Source organism: Ambystoma mexicanum, chromosome 6q (assembly GCF_040938575.1).
Source record: "Ambystoma mexicanum isolate Mex_15411 chromosome 6q, UKY_AmexF1_1, whole genome shotgun sequence".
Taxonomy (NCBI): domain Eukaryota; kingdom Metazoa; phylum Chordata; class Amphibia; order Caudata; family Ambystomatidae; genus Ambystoma; species Ambystoma mexicanum.
The window spans coordinates 41,056,894-41,073,104 of record NC_090937.1 but is presented as its reverse complement, the minus strand read 5'-3'; the positions used below and the strand labels follow the sequence as shown (position 1 = coordinate 41,073,104).

General features: G+C 48.4%; 1 protein-coding gene across 2 annotated transcripts in view; it reads right to left on the bottom strand.

Moving 5' to 3' along the window:
* AFF1 (ALF transcription elongation factor 1) overlaps positions 1-16,211 on the bottom strand; it is an 811,017-nt gene that overhangs the window by 614,449 nt on the left and 180,357 nt on the right. For both annotated transcript variants that reach the window (XM_069630442.1, XM_069630443.1), the window contains exon 2: positions 35-155. In XM_069630442.1, coding sequence (XP_069486543.1) covers positions 35-155 — 121 coding nt within the window. The remainder of the gene's footprint in view (positions 1-34; positions 156-16,211) is intronic.

Genomic DNA, 16,211 nt, shown 5'->3' with positions numbered 1-16,211 from the left:
TTTCAAGTAACAATTCTGAGCAAAACATACGTACCTTGTAGGGCTCGGCGAATAGTGGGGCATTTTCAAGGAAACACTCTCTCTCTTGATGAGCCTCTTGGTTCCGTCTTTCTTTTTCTCGAATGCGAAGCAAGTTTCTATCCTCATTGTACAAGCTTGTCGAATGAGGCAGGGATAGAAAATGTAAAGGTAGCATTGTCAATTGCAGCACAGTTTAGGAAATACAAAAAGAATAAGTATTACATTTAACAGATACACGTAATGTAAATGACAAGTCCAAATTAAATGTTAAGTATAAGCTGAACAAAGCTAGCTATCCGCTTCTCAACACAAAAATAAATCATAAAATAGAAGTCAGTTTCTGAATTTAGAAAACACACAATACCATTTAATTAAGCTCAGCAACACATTACGTTGGAAGATGCATCTGGTTAAAATTAACACTGGCACATATATGGCAGGTAGTTCGTCTGAGGAAACGTTCCAAGAATCTCAACGTTAGAGGCCAATTTACATATGCATTTACACCTGCATGGTATTTGTTCATCTCCTGATTCTGACATATATCACAATCTGCCATGTTTTTAAGGAGTCTATTAATACACGTTTCAAATCCTACTCGGTCCCTAGTGTATGTGGAGTCCTATCTTAAAGGAAAGAAGTCTAAAGGGTGCCCATTCGGTTCTCTTACAAAGAAAATACAGTCCGTAGTCCCGAAAACCTATTCAGATGACGGCGGCCATTTCTGAACATGTTTTCAAGGGCACCGTCATCTGAAAAGGGACCAAGTCTCTTTTCTATTTTCATGGTGGCAGCCATTCTTTCCGTCTTTTTTTAATCTTTCCGGCAGGAGACGTGCATGTGCTGAGCACATATGTAAAATAAAAAAATATATATAAAGAATTATCCATACCCCGAGAAATCCGGGGGTGCGAATAACTTTCACGCCCTGCCGCCAGGGCGGACATGGCATTTAAAGGCCTGGAGCCTGAGCAGCTCGGACTGGCGGGCCGTTAAACATCATGTCCGTTCGGCCGGCAGGGCATGAAAGTTATAGTCGAAGGTTGATTCTGTCCCCACCACTTTGATCTCAAGATAATCCTGACAAAGAAAATAAGAGTTTGTTCCCACACCAGGAAAGGCGACTGACTTCTGACCACCTTGTCATCTTTCCTTGTCACAGGTGGCATTGGCCCATTTCAGTGTTTGTCAAGTCAATCTTGTGTCCGCATCCCCCACCACCCTTCCCTTCGGGTTGTCTCTTAATGTCATTGTTACAGATTAGTTTCTTCTGTACTGATAGTTACCCAATGGTTTCTCTCCGTTTCTGGTTGATGCACCAGCCTCGGTGGTTCTCGTTTTCACTAGTCCATACCAGGTACTTTTCCTGGTTTCCCCATCCATGTGTCTTGTTCTCGTCTCTCCAGTGACCATCACTCTTATCTGGGTCTTTGGATTCTAAGACAAGCTGACAAACCTTGTTTCTCGTCTCCGGTCTCCTGTCTTGGAGACAAGAAGACTCTTACCCAGTCTAAATACTGGCTCTGTAACAGCCCTCCCTGGGGTTGGGTTTCTGTTACCATCCTAGCTCCCACCCCTCTCAGGCTTAGGATTTCTGATGTCCTAGTGGGTTCTCTTGTCCCGTTGTGCGTGTTCCCAATGCACACTTGGTTATGTTCCCTTGGACCGCGGTCTTGGGATGTGGTTTCTCATGGCCCACCTTGGGCTAGACTTCCTCTTGCCCCGCCCTGGCATAAGCTCGTTCTCACCCCGCTCTGGCATATTCCTTGTGACTTCTCGCTTTGGGACATGGTAGAGCACACCACTTTTCAGGGTAAGGTTTATGCAACAAAACGCTGGAAATTCAGCGGAAGTTGGAAGTAATGACCAGTTTAACTCTGCATGTTCCTGATGCAATGCCCATGAGCACATGCACATTATAAAAAGGGGTTCACAATGACATACAAAATGGCATTATGGGGAGTGGGGCGTTAAGGAATGTGCTGAATTAAGCTGGTCATGACTTCCCACAGCGTCTGGAGACTGCCTCTGGCTGGTAATAGTGCACGGTCTATATCAACATAACATCTGCTGACTTTCAAGGGTTTTGTTGCATTAAATCTGCACAATTTAACAGCACCTTATCTACGGTTTTTGGAGTAAAGCTATATCTATTTCTTCCCACCTCTTTCTCCTCTATACCTCCAATCTTCTCATTACTCTCCCTCCCATCTCTACCATTTCACTCTTCCACCAACCACTCACTGCTCTCCAACCTTTCCCTTTACAACTTGTGCCCCTCTTCTCTCTCCCCCCTTCACTACCACACTGTTACCATTCACCCATCTCTCCCTAATCTCTCCTTCACCCTCTACACTTTCCCTCTACATTTTTTAAACCACACTCTACTACAACTCACTCTCACAATCGAAGCTTCACTCTCTACACTAGATACCACTCACTCTCTTGCATACTAAAACGCAATACCTTACCTGCACGTCAATCTCCTATACAGATTCTTCAACACACCACTCCACCTTCAGTCCTCCTCCGGGTCACTAGGTTCACCTCCACCTCCTGACCTCACCTGAACTCTGTTGCATTCTGCGGGAAATTTTAGAACTGAGATTCCCCTTCTTGGTCCTTCCTCCTACCTCCATTGATCCCAGTTTTCAGCCAATACTACTGGCCAATCTAAAGCTCTTTTCCCCAGAGGTTGGTTTAATGCAGTGAAATACTACAAAACCACTCTTAGCCCTGTTACCTTTTGGCGCGTTTAGTAATTTTTTTATTGGTCTCCAGTTTTTCCTCCTTGGCATGTCGGGTCGGTGTTCTGCTCCATTTATGTTCAAGTGAGTAATGCTTCTCTTTGATGACAGGAGTCCGACTAACAATCTGCATGGGGTGGGTGGTTTTTTTTTGGTGGTCTGCTGGGCTTTGTGTGGTAATGCATGATGGTCCAAGCAGGGTCGAAATTGAAATTCAAGGAGCAGGGAGTAACTCCTGGGGTTCAATGTTCATTCACCCATTTAATTTTTGTGCCATTTTTTGCCGAAAGTGTTTGGCCGATAAAATTCATCAATTTTAATTTGGGGCGGGACCTCTCCCGTATTATGTATATTCCCTATACACCACCCCACCCCTTCTATGCCCTTACACCCCAACAACCCCCCATATTTTTCAATGTTTTTTTCGGGAAATATTTTTCGGCAAAAAATGACGCTAAATAAAAACGGGTGATGAATTAATAGAGGTGTGTTGATTGGGGATGTCTGGTGTGATGGTAGAATGGCTACTTTTGAACACGAGAGGGAAATTTGGCTTGCATAAGAGAGTTGAGGAGATACGATTTGTTGGTGACTTTGATCTCAGAAAGACAACAGATGTTAGGGGTTCCAATGACAGACCAGAAGGGTGCAACCTCCTCAAGTCTGTGCCACATAAGGCGTCAACTTTTTTGAAACTTTTTCCATTAGAGACTCATCTGGCAGGATCATGGGAGAAGTTGAGGCTCACTTGGTCTGAGGAATTGGGTAGGGTTATTATAGTGAAGGAAAGGGAGAATCTGTGGAAGGTTCCTGTTAGGGCGAAAGTTGACTTGAATTTGCGTTATATTCACCAGAAGATATTGGGGCGCCTTCATTGGATGCCGATTCGGATGCACAGATTGGGGTTGTTAGAAACTGAAAGTTGCTGGGGATATTAGAAGGAGAAAGGTACCTTGTTACATAGGATGTGGAATTGTGTCAGGGTGAGGGATTTTTGGAATGACGTGCTGGATAGAATTGATTTGATATGGAATATTGTATTTCCGAGAACCCCCATCTACAGTGCTTTTGAAATCCCCACAACATTGTAGGTTTATTGGTTGTGCAGCGTTGGGTTGGATTAACAAAGGCCTCTTGGTCGCAACCAGACAAATATTAAAAGTCTGGAAAACCAGGAAAAAACCATGTGTGGCAGAATGGCTAGTTCTCAGATTTTGAGACGATAACGTTTAAAAAGCAGCATAGAGAAGATGTATATGTGGAACAGTGGGGACCGTTTAATGAATTTTATGACTGAAGATTAGACGGCGTATGAGAATTTGCTTGATGTCGTCTGGTAGGGTGGGTGTTTGTATTGTGTGTATGCGTCTGGTCACATCCCATGTTTTTTTTTTTCTTTCTTCTCATCAGTTATTTGGAAAGCTGATGTTAGTGATTTGGATTATTTTTTGCTTCAAATGTGCTATTGCTTTTTATTCTGATTGTTATTGACTTCGAAGGATGGTTTTATTCTGCTGAATTGCATAGGTTACTTGTCTTTGTTGCCTTTTAAAAAAAAAATGTAAATAAAGAGATTAATGGCAGCGTTTAAGGTGCGAGTTCCAGCTTCTCTTAAATTTGGATTTTGATGCAGTGGTCTCAGTCAGATTTTTCGCATAGCAAGAAAAAGAGTAAAAGTGTTTCCCTAGCATTCTCACACATGGGACAAATATCAGATGCTGTAATGTCCCACACATGTCAGCGCAGCTCCTGGAAAGTTGCCCAATCTCGAGCGCATATACAAGGATCTCTCAAAAGGGCAGACTGATTTTGTCTAACTGTTGCTTAAAAGAAAGCTCTGCGCTATTTTCAATGTATTCGCAGCCAATGCTACTTTTGGTGGCATGAGCAAAGAGATGTTCCATAGATCTATGCTTGGCAGAGATTTTAGCTTTAATGAGAGAGCAGTGCGACAGCTGCCCCTAGCGTTAGACCATGGCTCACTTATCCCTAAATCATGTAGCAGTATCTTGATGTGGGCCATCCATTTGAGGCCTTTACCTCCATTTAAAGACATAAGGTGCAGCAATTCTTCCCTGCACTTTGATATTTACTAGGAACTACACCCTTATCCAGAAAAAGACGGGGTTAAACAATGCCTGGGTAGCTATAGGAATATCACATTGAGTGGATGCAGAGAGAGCACTGCTAGGGAGCAATAAGAGTGGTTTTCAAAATGTATTTTCTTTGAGGTTTATGGGACCCATCTTTGCATGGCCCTATAGCTCTGACACGTCCAAGGCCGGTGGCACGGCTCCACTATCGCGAGTATGAAAGTAAGACCTTGTGGCACCACTTAGTATTTCCAGGTTAATTGTTGCCTCATCAACCTGAGCAGCCCAGCCTGGATACTCCTGGAGCCACACCCCATGATAGTCGAAATGATCCACTTGTTCAATTAACACTCCTTCCACTTTTAAAGTGCACAGATTTATGTTTAATGGGGTGGGGGCTAAACACCATCGATTTACCAACATTCAATTTTAGGTGTAGAATGGAGGATTTAGCCAGAAGAACAAGTTACTTTCTTACCTGGTAACATTCTTTCGATGGGATGGTTCGACGACGTATTCCATATCTATGACCGGTAATGTCCACAGCTGTGCTGCTTCGGAAAATCTTTGGCGTCTGCCTCCATGACGTCGATGCGCCGTCCCCGAGGACCTCCTCCGACGGCCGATGTCACCCGATGTGATAAGTAGGACGCACGACGCCCATAGCCTCAGTTATAGTTTTTTCCAAGAACGTGTGCCACCAGTATTCTGCCAGTCAGACACAAGAGGCCTTGCGGAACGCAAGCTGGAATCGCAAAAGAAATTCTGCAGCGGGGAAGGCAGGGAGGGAGCGATATGGAATACGTCGTCGGACCATCCCATCGAAATAACGTTACCAGGTAAGAAAGTAACTTGTTCTTCGAGGGGATTGGGTCCTCCGACGTATTCCATATCTATGAAAGACTCCCAAAGCAGTACCAAGCAAGGAGGTGGGAAAGAATTTAGAGTACAAATTTAGCATGCCCAATCAAATTGCGGAATAGAGAACTGCCTTGCAAAAGGCCAGATCTTGCCCCCTGATGGAATCGAGGGAATAGTGACGTACACAAGTATGTACTGAAGCCCAGGTGGCTGCATCACAGATGTGACGAATATGAACTCCCCTCTGCAGGGCAGTAGACGCAGCCACTCCTCTGGTAGAATGGGCCCGCGAGCCAGCCGGAGGGTCCTTACCCGCCAAGCGGTAACACTCGGAGATAGCGAAAATAATCCAACGAGACAAAGTCTGTTTCGTCACAGCTTGTCCCAAACGCTTTCCAGCATAACCAATGAAAAGTTGATCGTCCACTCTGACCTGGGACATGCACGAGATATAAAAGCTCAACGCTCTCCTAGGATCAAGCCTATGGAGCCTCTCCTCTTCCTTACCAGGATGTGGAGGAGGATAGAAAGCCGGAAGAACAACCTTCTAGCTCAAATGAAATTCGGAAGCCACCTTCGGAAGAAAAGGACGACGAACTCTAAGGACAACCCTGTCCTTGTGAAATACAGTGAAGGGTGGCTTAACTGAAAGTGCCTGTAACTCACTCTGCGAGCGGAAGTAACCGCAACTAAAAACAGTTTTCAGAGTTAACAGCCTCAAAGGGCAAGAATGTAAAGGCTCAAACGGAGCACCCATAAGAAACTTAAGAACAAGGTTTAAATCCCAACCGGGCACCAGGAAAGGTGACGGAGGGAACACATTAGTGAGCCCTTTCAAAAACTGCGAAATTAAAGGAATCTTAAAATAGGAACACTTCAGACGAGCGCTTAAATATGGACAGCGCCGCCAGGTAACCTTTAATGGTCCCCACTTGCAAGCACCTGTGGGCCAAAGAAAGCAAAAAAGACAAAACCATGGGAATGTCGCATTCAAAAGGATCCACATTCTGAACTCTGCACCAGTCGCAGAACTTTCTCCAACGGCAACGGTACAGAGACTTAGTTGCCGGCCGCCTAGCCGAGAGCAACACCTCCATCACGTCTTCAGGGAGGTCCCAATCCTTATACCTCAACCTTTCAGAAGCCAAGCGTGAAGTTTGAGGGATCTGACCTCTGGATGGAGAACCTGACCACCCCCCCCTCCCGTGAGAGCAGATCGTCTCGGTAGGGAAGAAGACGTGGAGGGCAGATGGACAAGTCTAGAAGGTCCGGGTACCACGTCCTCCGGGCCCACGCCGGAGCAATGAGGATCATCCGGGAACCTAACCTCCGCAACACTTGCGGGATGACGGGGATTGGAGGAAACGCGTACAGCAGTGGGAATGACCACTCCACCACGAACGCATCTCCTAAGGCCCCTTTTGGAGGAAATTCCCGCGAGCAAAACCTCTCGCACTTCCGGTTGACACTGGAGGCGAAGAGATCCACTTGAGGGGTCCCCCAAAGGGCAAAGATCTCCAGGAGAATCTCCTGAGCCAGCTCCCACTCGCGAGAGATCGTGCTCTGCCTGCTCAGAGCGTCCGCCGTCTCGTTGTCGTCTCCTGCCAAATGAACTGCCGAGATAGAACCTTCCTGCTGGATGGCCCAGAACTCGAGCTGCATCGCCTCCCCGCACAGCGGAAGTGACCCTGGCCCCCTATTTTTGTTGAGGTAGTGCATGGCCACCGTGTTGTCCGTCAGAATCAGGACACTCTTCCCGCGCACAGTCGGCAGAAAAGCCTTCAGGGCTAGCCTGACGGCCCTCAGCTCCGACAGATTGATATGGAGTCTGGACTCCGACAGAGACCAACGACCGCTGACTGTCAGCTCGTTGGCATGAGCTCCCCATCCCGTGAGGGATGCGTCTGTCACGATCGTCACCTCCGGCCAGGGCAGCCAAAATGGGGCACCCTTCATCAGATTGCCCTCGACGGCCCACCACAGAAGGTCCCGGGCTACCGAGGGCGGCACCTGAACAGGGTCCGACAGCCTGCCGGAGGACTGAGACCACTGGAGCTTGAGCGCCCACTGCAAAGATCTCATCTGCAGACGAGCCTCTGGCACCAGAAGAATGCAGGATGCCATGAGGCCGAGCAGTCTCAAGAACTCGGACGCTGGGAGAGTCTGGGCAAACAAACTTGTGCACCATCTGCTGAATGTGAAGAGCCCTCACCTGAGGAGGAAAACACTGCCCCAGGGACGTGTCAAGCACTGCTCTGATGTACTGGAGCCGCTGCGTTGGTGTCAAATGGGACTTCTTTAAATTGGAGGGAGAAGCCCAGCCTGTGAAGGGAGTGGCAGGTGACGGACAGATGATCCAGGACTTGCTCGGAGAGCTCCCCCTGATCAACCCATCGTCCAGGTAGGGGTAGACGTGAATCCCCCCTTTCCTGAGATGCGCTGCCACCATGAGCTTGGTGAAAACACTCGGGCGGAGGTCAATCCGAACGACAGGACCCGAAACTGAAAGTGCAAGTCACCAACCGCGAACCTCAGGTACTTGTGCTTGGGATAGATCGGCACATGGAATTAAGCATCCTTGAGGTCGAGCGACACCAACCAGTCCTGAAGTTGAAGGGCCTGGAGGACTTAAGAGTCACCATCTTGAATGTATCCTTCCTGAGGAGTTTGTTCAAACCGTGCAAGTCCATGATGGGTCTCAATCCCCTGTCTTTCTTTGAAATAAAATAAGGGGAATACCATCCCTTGATCCTCTCCGCTACAGGCATAAGTTCTATGGCGCCTTTCTCCAGCAGGGCTTGAATTTCCTGCGCAAGGAGCGGATCCGGACTCTGCAAAGAGAGGTTCCCTGGTGGATTGTCGTGAGGCCTCTGCCGAAAAGGAAGACAGTAGCCGTGGGTTATGATCTCCAGAACCCAGACATCTGAAGTAATGGCTTGCCACTCTACAAGATGCTGCGCCAGCCTTGCCCCAACCGGCGAACCATGGGACCTGGCCTCATGACTGAGTGGTAGCGGCTGCGGCGTTGCCTGAGGGCAAAGAGGCAACTGCCCGAGCGGCCTTGAAACCTACCTTTGTTTCCACCTCTGGCACTCTTACGATGGCCTCTTTGACTGCTAGCTCCTCTCACTTTACTAAAGGACGAATAATAGCGAAAGGAACCTCCCCTCCATTGCTGTCCCCTAGGACGAAAAGGCGGAGGTTGTCGAACTGCAGCGCCCAACGACTTCGCTGCAGCTTTGGAGGTCTGCAACCTCTCAAGGCTTTCGTCAGCCTTGATGCCAAAGAGGTGTTCACCGTCAAAGGGCATGTTGAGGAGCCGGGACTGCACATCAGGAGCGAACCCAGACTTCCTCATCCACGCAAACCTGCGCATTACGGTGCTCGCCGCCATGGACCGGCTGACACAATCCGCCAAGTCCAAACCCGACTGAACGGCCTCACACATGGCATCCTTGCCATCCTGAACCATAGCAAGGAAACCATCCCGTTCGTCCCCTTTGGGAATATGATCAGCCGCTAATGCAACACAGTTCCACAGAGTGTGCGTGAAACGAGACAAGGCACATATGAGTTGACCGCATGAAGCCCCATACCCCCAGAAGAAAACACTTTCTTCGCCCAGCCGTCAAAACGTTTGTCGTCCCTATCCGGAGGGATGGTAGGATACGACGCCTGCTTTGCCGGGGCTGTTGCCGCCTGCACCACCAAACTCTCCGGGGTGGGGTGCCTAGACAAGTAGCAGGGGTCACTACTGGCTGGACGGTATTTTCGCGACAAAGACTTGCCCACTGCCGGGAGACTCTCCGGAGCAGTCCAAGCCACCGCCACCCTTCTCTGCAAAGCCATATGAAAAGACAAAACCGGGTCAGTGGGTGGACCGAGATCAAGGATGTCCTTGAGATCATCCTGAACGAACTCCCCTGGGGGAGACGACCAACCCAAGTACTCAGTAACCCGAGACATAAGGTGCCAATATAAGGAATCGGCATGAGTGCCAGGCTCCGGCCGACAAAACTCAACCTCCGGAGAGGTGTCCAATCCATTGGCATCATGCAGGGACTGCCTCAGGTCATCAAACCGACAATGGCCCGAGATAAGTTCATCCGGAACCGCAACCGGAACCAGACCACCATCAGAGCCTTCATCACCCTCTGAAATGTACTCCAGGCGGGGAGAGGAAGACCTCTGTGGACCAAAGCAGTGCCGGACCTTAGCCATAGACTTTCTAGGGGCAAACCCCGTGCCACGGGGCCCCTCCGACACCACCGCCCCGAAAGGCGTAGAGGGCGCCGGCGTCGACAGAAAAGGCATTGAGGGCGCCGAGCGAGTCGGCATCGACCGAATCGGCGTCGACGTCAGCTGCAACGCCTCCAGCATCGGCGGCGTCGACACAGTCCTCGAAGCCGGAGCTCCGAGCGTATCTCTCGACAGCCTGGGCTCCAACGGCATCGACAACCCCCTCGAAGACGGAACCTCGAGAGTAATCGCCGATGACCTCGGCGCCACAGGCATTGACGTCTTCTTCGAAGACGTCACAGGATCATGCGGTCTCGAGCGCGTCGAGGACCGGGACCTGGAACGGGCATGGCGAGAACAGCTACCCTTGTCCGAGCGGGACCTCTCCCGCGAGCCGTGCCGACCACCCGAGCCCGAAGGCGTACGGGCGGTGACTCTCGACCGGTGCCGACCAACCCCACTCGGAGGCACAGACGGACCGGTGCCCTGCGATTCCAGAATCGCTAGCATCTGCTTCCCAAAGGAAGCCCATTCCTCTGGTGTCGCTTGCATGGAAGGATAAGCAACCCGCCGACGGGCGGAGTCCTCGGAAGAGGACGGGGGAAGGCGACCTATGCCGGCGCTTCCTGGAATGCCTAGAAGAGGCAGAGGAGTGGCGAGACCGACTCCTGGAAGGAGACCCACCGGACTTCTGACGACAATGCGGAGAGTCACCCCTAGAGTCATCGGTCGAATGCCCCGCAGACCTCGACTTCCGGGGCTTAGACACCCGACCTACCGACAGTTTCTTCTTGCGTTCTCGCAAGGCCTTCGCAGTGAGCGACTGGCAGTCAACACAGTCGTCCGTATCGTGGGCCTTCCCGAGGCAGGCGTCTTGCGAGTCCGTGACTGACATCTTGGACCCACAGTATCTGCAGTTCTTGAAGCCCGGACGCGGGGTTGAAGATGAAAAAAGACATCGCCACAAACAAATCGAACAGGTTCGAAGAACCGAGAAAGAAAACAGTAACTCCAACGAGTCGAGGCGTAACGAGATTCACGAAGCGAACACGTTCGCGGAAAAAACGGAACTGAGGCTATGGGCATCGTGCGTCCTACTTATCACATCGGGTGACTTCGGCCGTCGGAGGAGGAGGTCCTGGGGGACACCGCATCGACGTCATCGACGCAGGATGCAGACGCCAAAGATTTTCTGAAGCAGCACAGCTGTGGACATTACCTGTCATAGATATGGAATACGTCGGAGGACCCAATCCCCTCGAAAAGATGGATAATGATTTTTCTAGCCCCCTAGGGGTGGATGACATTAAAACCGCGTCATCCTCGTAGAAGAGTGGAATACTTGCAAGAGTCTAGTTTTGGCTATCCTAGCCCTACTCAATAAAACATCAATTATCTCCTGTATGTAGACACTAAAAAGGAGCGGGCTGGACACAGCCCTATCTAACGCTAATAGACACTTCATTATGGATTGTGTGGTGAGACTACTGATCAATTTGAACACCAGCATTTGTGTTGCAGTACAGTTGGGTTAAGACATGGATCAAATTAGATGGCGCCCCTCGTCTAGACAAAGTTTGCCACAGCATTCCCTAGAGACAGTCAAAAGCAGTACTTGGGTCAAGGAATCCCAGATATAAATTAATTTTTTCGGAAGAACTGTATACTTTCGGATTCTCAACGATAGAATTAGGCACTGATCAATCATGCCCCTGTATTTCATAAACTCCGCTTGAAGATCCGATATATTACTACTGTCCACCCAACCGTGAAGATGGTTTAAGATCTTGACAAATAGCTCACACCATATAGCACGGGGATCAGGTGGTAGTTTTTGCAGATTTTATAAGAAGGGAGGCAGAGACAACCGCACAATCAGCGATTTGCGTGAAGGATCAGGAGTAACCCCTGTGGAGAGGATGGTATTAAGGACTTTAGATAGGACCGGCGCCCAGATTTTAGCCTCATTTTAAAATAAATCTAGGGGTATCAAGTATGGGCCTGGTGCCTTTGTGCCCTTTGACGTGGCTAATGTCATTTCCACCTCTTTAACAGTGATAATCGGTTGAACTGCATCACTCAAATTAGAGGGCACCAGAAAGTGGGAGAGAGAGGTCTTCACAATATAAACCAAAGAAGTGAGATTTCCACACCCCACTATTGATGCAACATAGCAAGGGCTGATCAGATTTGGAATCTCTATTAGAAACCAACTTTCAAAAGAGGGGAGTATCCACTGATTTAAGGGTGGTGTGAAAAAAATGATTTCTCTGCTGCAAATTATTTTTGCGGGATAGGAGTACGCTTTTGTAGTTTGCTCTTAGAACACATAGTTTGGACCTATCCACCCCTGATCTAGACCCGACACTCTTCGATCCCTTTCTTCGCTGAACGGCATACATCATACCAACCAGCCTTTCTTATTTGCCCTTAACGCTTTCGTGGGGACAGGTACAAGTGGGTGAATCTTTACCAACATCATTTGAAATCCAGCCAAAGTTGCTATATTAGTAGTGTTGGTCCAAAATTATTTGCAAATGAGCTTGAATTACATCGTAAATATATGGCTTCATGTTACGGTCCATTAGGTTTGACCATTTCAAAGATTTTCGGGTGCTACCTTCAACCTTCATCTGCTGAGAACAGGGGGGGGGCAGAACAAACTTTAGGAGAAACCGGGTTGGACATTGAAAAAGATCGACAGGAAAGTGATCACTCTCCACCCTCTGAAGTAGCTCAAAATCAATAACTCTTTCCCAGTCTTTGGCTGAAATTAAAATGTAATCCATGTGGGAACGCCCATTGAGACCATTGAAAGTGTAGTGGGTGGGCAGGTCATTTGGGACTCGCCTGTTACAAGCCTTCAAATTTAAATTAATCATCATACAGACAGACTCAACAGCAAGCCAATGTCTTCTAGAGGGTGGAGGGTGTTACCCATCAGGGATGGAATGTCCCAGGCTAAGTCCTGGTCATCACAGAGCACAGAGTTCCCCGAGGGGCTCCATCTGAAGGTTAAAATCTCCAGCGTCATTGAGATATTTTTCCTTAGTTGTTATCAGCACAAACTTATTTTTTTTGTTGGACCCTGTAAACATTGCAGGGTTACCAAGCTATGTAGTGTCCAAGGCCTTCTATAGCTGTTAAACAAATCAGTTCATCAATGGCAACCCAGATAAACAGCATTTGGAGGTCTAAGCAGTTAGTTTGTACAGCTTCCAATTTCCAGTCCAATGTCACCTTCATCTAAATTAATAAGGCAGACAACTGGCCTTTAAGACCCTTTGTTGCAGAAGTATGAAAATACTGGTATCCCTGGAACATAACTGGGTCGACTACCCAATTATCTGGAACCTGCAGAGTAAAACACCAATCCTGGGCATCCAGCAATTCACAAATTCCTGCAATGTTCCAGGAGATGTTTAGAACGATGAGGAACCGTAGAAAGGGCAGTCAACCCCCACAGCTCGTCAATCGACTATTTGCAGGCTGCTGCCGCACTGAACTTTCCCTAACAGGGAGACCTCACTCCCGCGATTTGAAACACTGACCCCCTGGGATGTTACCCTATGTAGACCAGGGGCCATCAGGCTTAGTGGGAGACATGTACTCTGAGTACAAAAATAAGCAGGAGCTCCAATTACAGTTTTAACTCTGTCACTTGTGAGGCATCTAGAATTGATGCTTAGGAGGCCCATGGCAAAGGACTCTGATGTAAAAACAATTCGACTAAAATCAAGGCTCAAATTAGAAAATCGCACCATGCCAGCATCTCCGGAGGTCATCCCTTATATCAGAAAAACACTTTTGTATGTCGAACTCCAGTGAGAAAATTCTTTTTTTTAAATGATTCTGAGGGTTCAAAAACCCCATTCCTGAGTCTAGTTACATCCACCATATAAAAACGGAGCAATCATGCTCATTGGCAGCTTTCTTACGCCTTTGTGGAGTGCTAACTGGCTCAAACCCTCTTGCCTTCCCCATTACTGTTAAGATTAGCACCAGACAGTCCAGCGCCCCTGATGGCAGTGTGGCCAGAGTCATACTTACGCGGACTAAAAAGGGGTGGGTGCGCAAAAGGTCGTGCCCCACCAACAATAAGAGGGGTCCCCTCATTCTAGAAAGATGACCGACTGGGAGCAAAATCGCAGATGGACATAGTTACTGGAGGGTTGGTATGCAAAGGTGGCCCAGGGGCATTGATGGGCAGGTAAGCGCCTGGGTCCATAGGGGCGTCTTCCAGAGACAAAACCTTGGCCTTAATCTCTTTAAACAGATCTGGCACTTCGCTCAGCCAGGATTCCGCCTTCCGAAGGACACGCCCTTTCAGGTCTGCAAACATTTCTTCGATGTTCAGGGATAGTTCCAACCCATTCAAAGGAGCAACCATCCCTGCCACACTAGTTTCGGTGCTTCCATCATGGAGGGACTTCGCCAGTAGCGGTTGTGCCGGGCACAATTTTTTTGATGGGTTAGGTTTCCCCACTGCCTTCCTCTTCTTTCCATGCGAGACAGTCATCCAAGGAAGAACACTCAGAACAGAGTTAGCGGGACTGGAGACAGGTACTGCCAAGTTAGAGGCCAGAGTGGTTGAAGTGCCTTCTGAAAGACACTCAAGTCGAGTGGTGAGGTGATAGACGGGAGCGGACACCACCAAATCCACCCTTAACACCCTCGGCAGTTGTAAGCATGACACTTTCAGCACAGCTAGATGCCACCCCCACAGCCCCCTTGCGCCCTCAGGATTAAGACCTTCACCAATAAGAGAGGCACTTGTTTCAGCTGAGGAGGGGACAGGCTCCCAATAACTTTCATAAGCAGCCAACTCCAGCGGTGGTGACAGGGTTAGCAAGAGTTCACTTCCTTAATTAGTTTAAACATCCTAATCTTGTTTTGGCTCCTGCCCACTGTTGAGCGCCCTGCCCCCTTTGCTTTCCTTTTCCCCATTGTTAGGCAAGACTGTATGCAGTACCCTTTGGGTGCCCTACAACAACACTGACCTCCTGGCAGTAGGAACCCAACCTTTGGTATAGGTCTGTGCTACACAGGTTGGTAGCATGTTGAGCAGCCAGGCTTATTTTAAGAGGGGTCAATGTGAGCTGCAGGGGAGTTACACAGATTCACGGTGACACTTGCACACAAGGTTTCTTGAATAAACAATTATTAAATCAGTCAGTAAGAATAAGTCTTCTTCAGAAGGGAGCAATATAAAAGCAACACACGGATACACTCCAAATCTACACACTTAGTTTCTAAATCAGTAAATACCCTTTTGGGATGGCTCACAGTCACAACCTACACCCTCAGGTGACTTCAATAGCTAGGGTGCTGGGGACATTAACATATTACTGTAGCATTTAGAACATTCTAATTTGGAATTGGTTAAAGGAAAAGGTTATTAGAACAAACAAGAGATCATAAATATTCTTAAGCAGGCAAATACTTTTGGATCCCCCCCAAGTAGAGTCATTCAGTATAACAGGTTAGCCCAAGTCAATGGGCAAAAGTCTATATGAGCTGAAGCACTTCTGGTAGTTATGTAGAAAAGTCTTTGCACAATGTTTTAGAAGTCTTTGAAGAAAAGAAGAATCAATGTAGGGCCACAAGCGGTTTAGGCTTGCAAGTACTAGAAGATGCAAGCAACTACAAAAAGAGGTAAGTTCTCTCAGACTTTACAGTACCTTTGGATTAAAGATAAAAGTGCAGCAGAGGACTCCTGCTCCTGTGCTGCTCTGCAGATCTCGCTGTTGCTGGGCCTCAGTCGTAGGGATAAGAGGACTTCTGGGGACTCCTGCACTGCAATGGGACGGTCACCGCTCGCAACCGCCAATCTTCAAATAAGTGGCACTTCGGTGTTTCAGCTCCTTGCGACTGCCGCAAATAGCAACAACGCAGTTCCTGGCTCTTGAGATGGACTTTCCTTGCTTCTGGGGTCCCACACTCTGTTGAGGGGGCTCAGGCTTGGTCAGTTCGTCTTCCTGGGAGTCCGGAGGATCTTCCTGGCGCTCTTGGCAAACTTAAAAGCAACGCACACAATCTAGTGTTCCTCTACCTGGATATTCAGTTTCCAGCAGCAACTCTCTGGAAATTCAACCAGCTCTGAGAAGATGTTCAGGTGGCTTACTTTGGAGTTGATTAGTCCTACCAACTCAAGGGGAGAAGTCGTCCTTACAGGGGCTTCCCTGTCGATAGGAATTTGGAGTTTCAGCACAGCAGCAGGCCTTCACTGGGCAAACCAAAACTCCAGGAG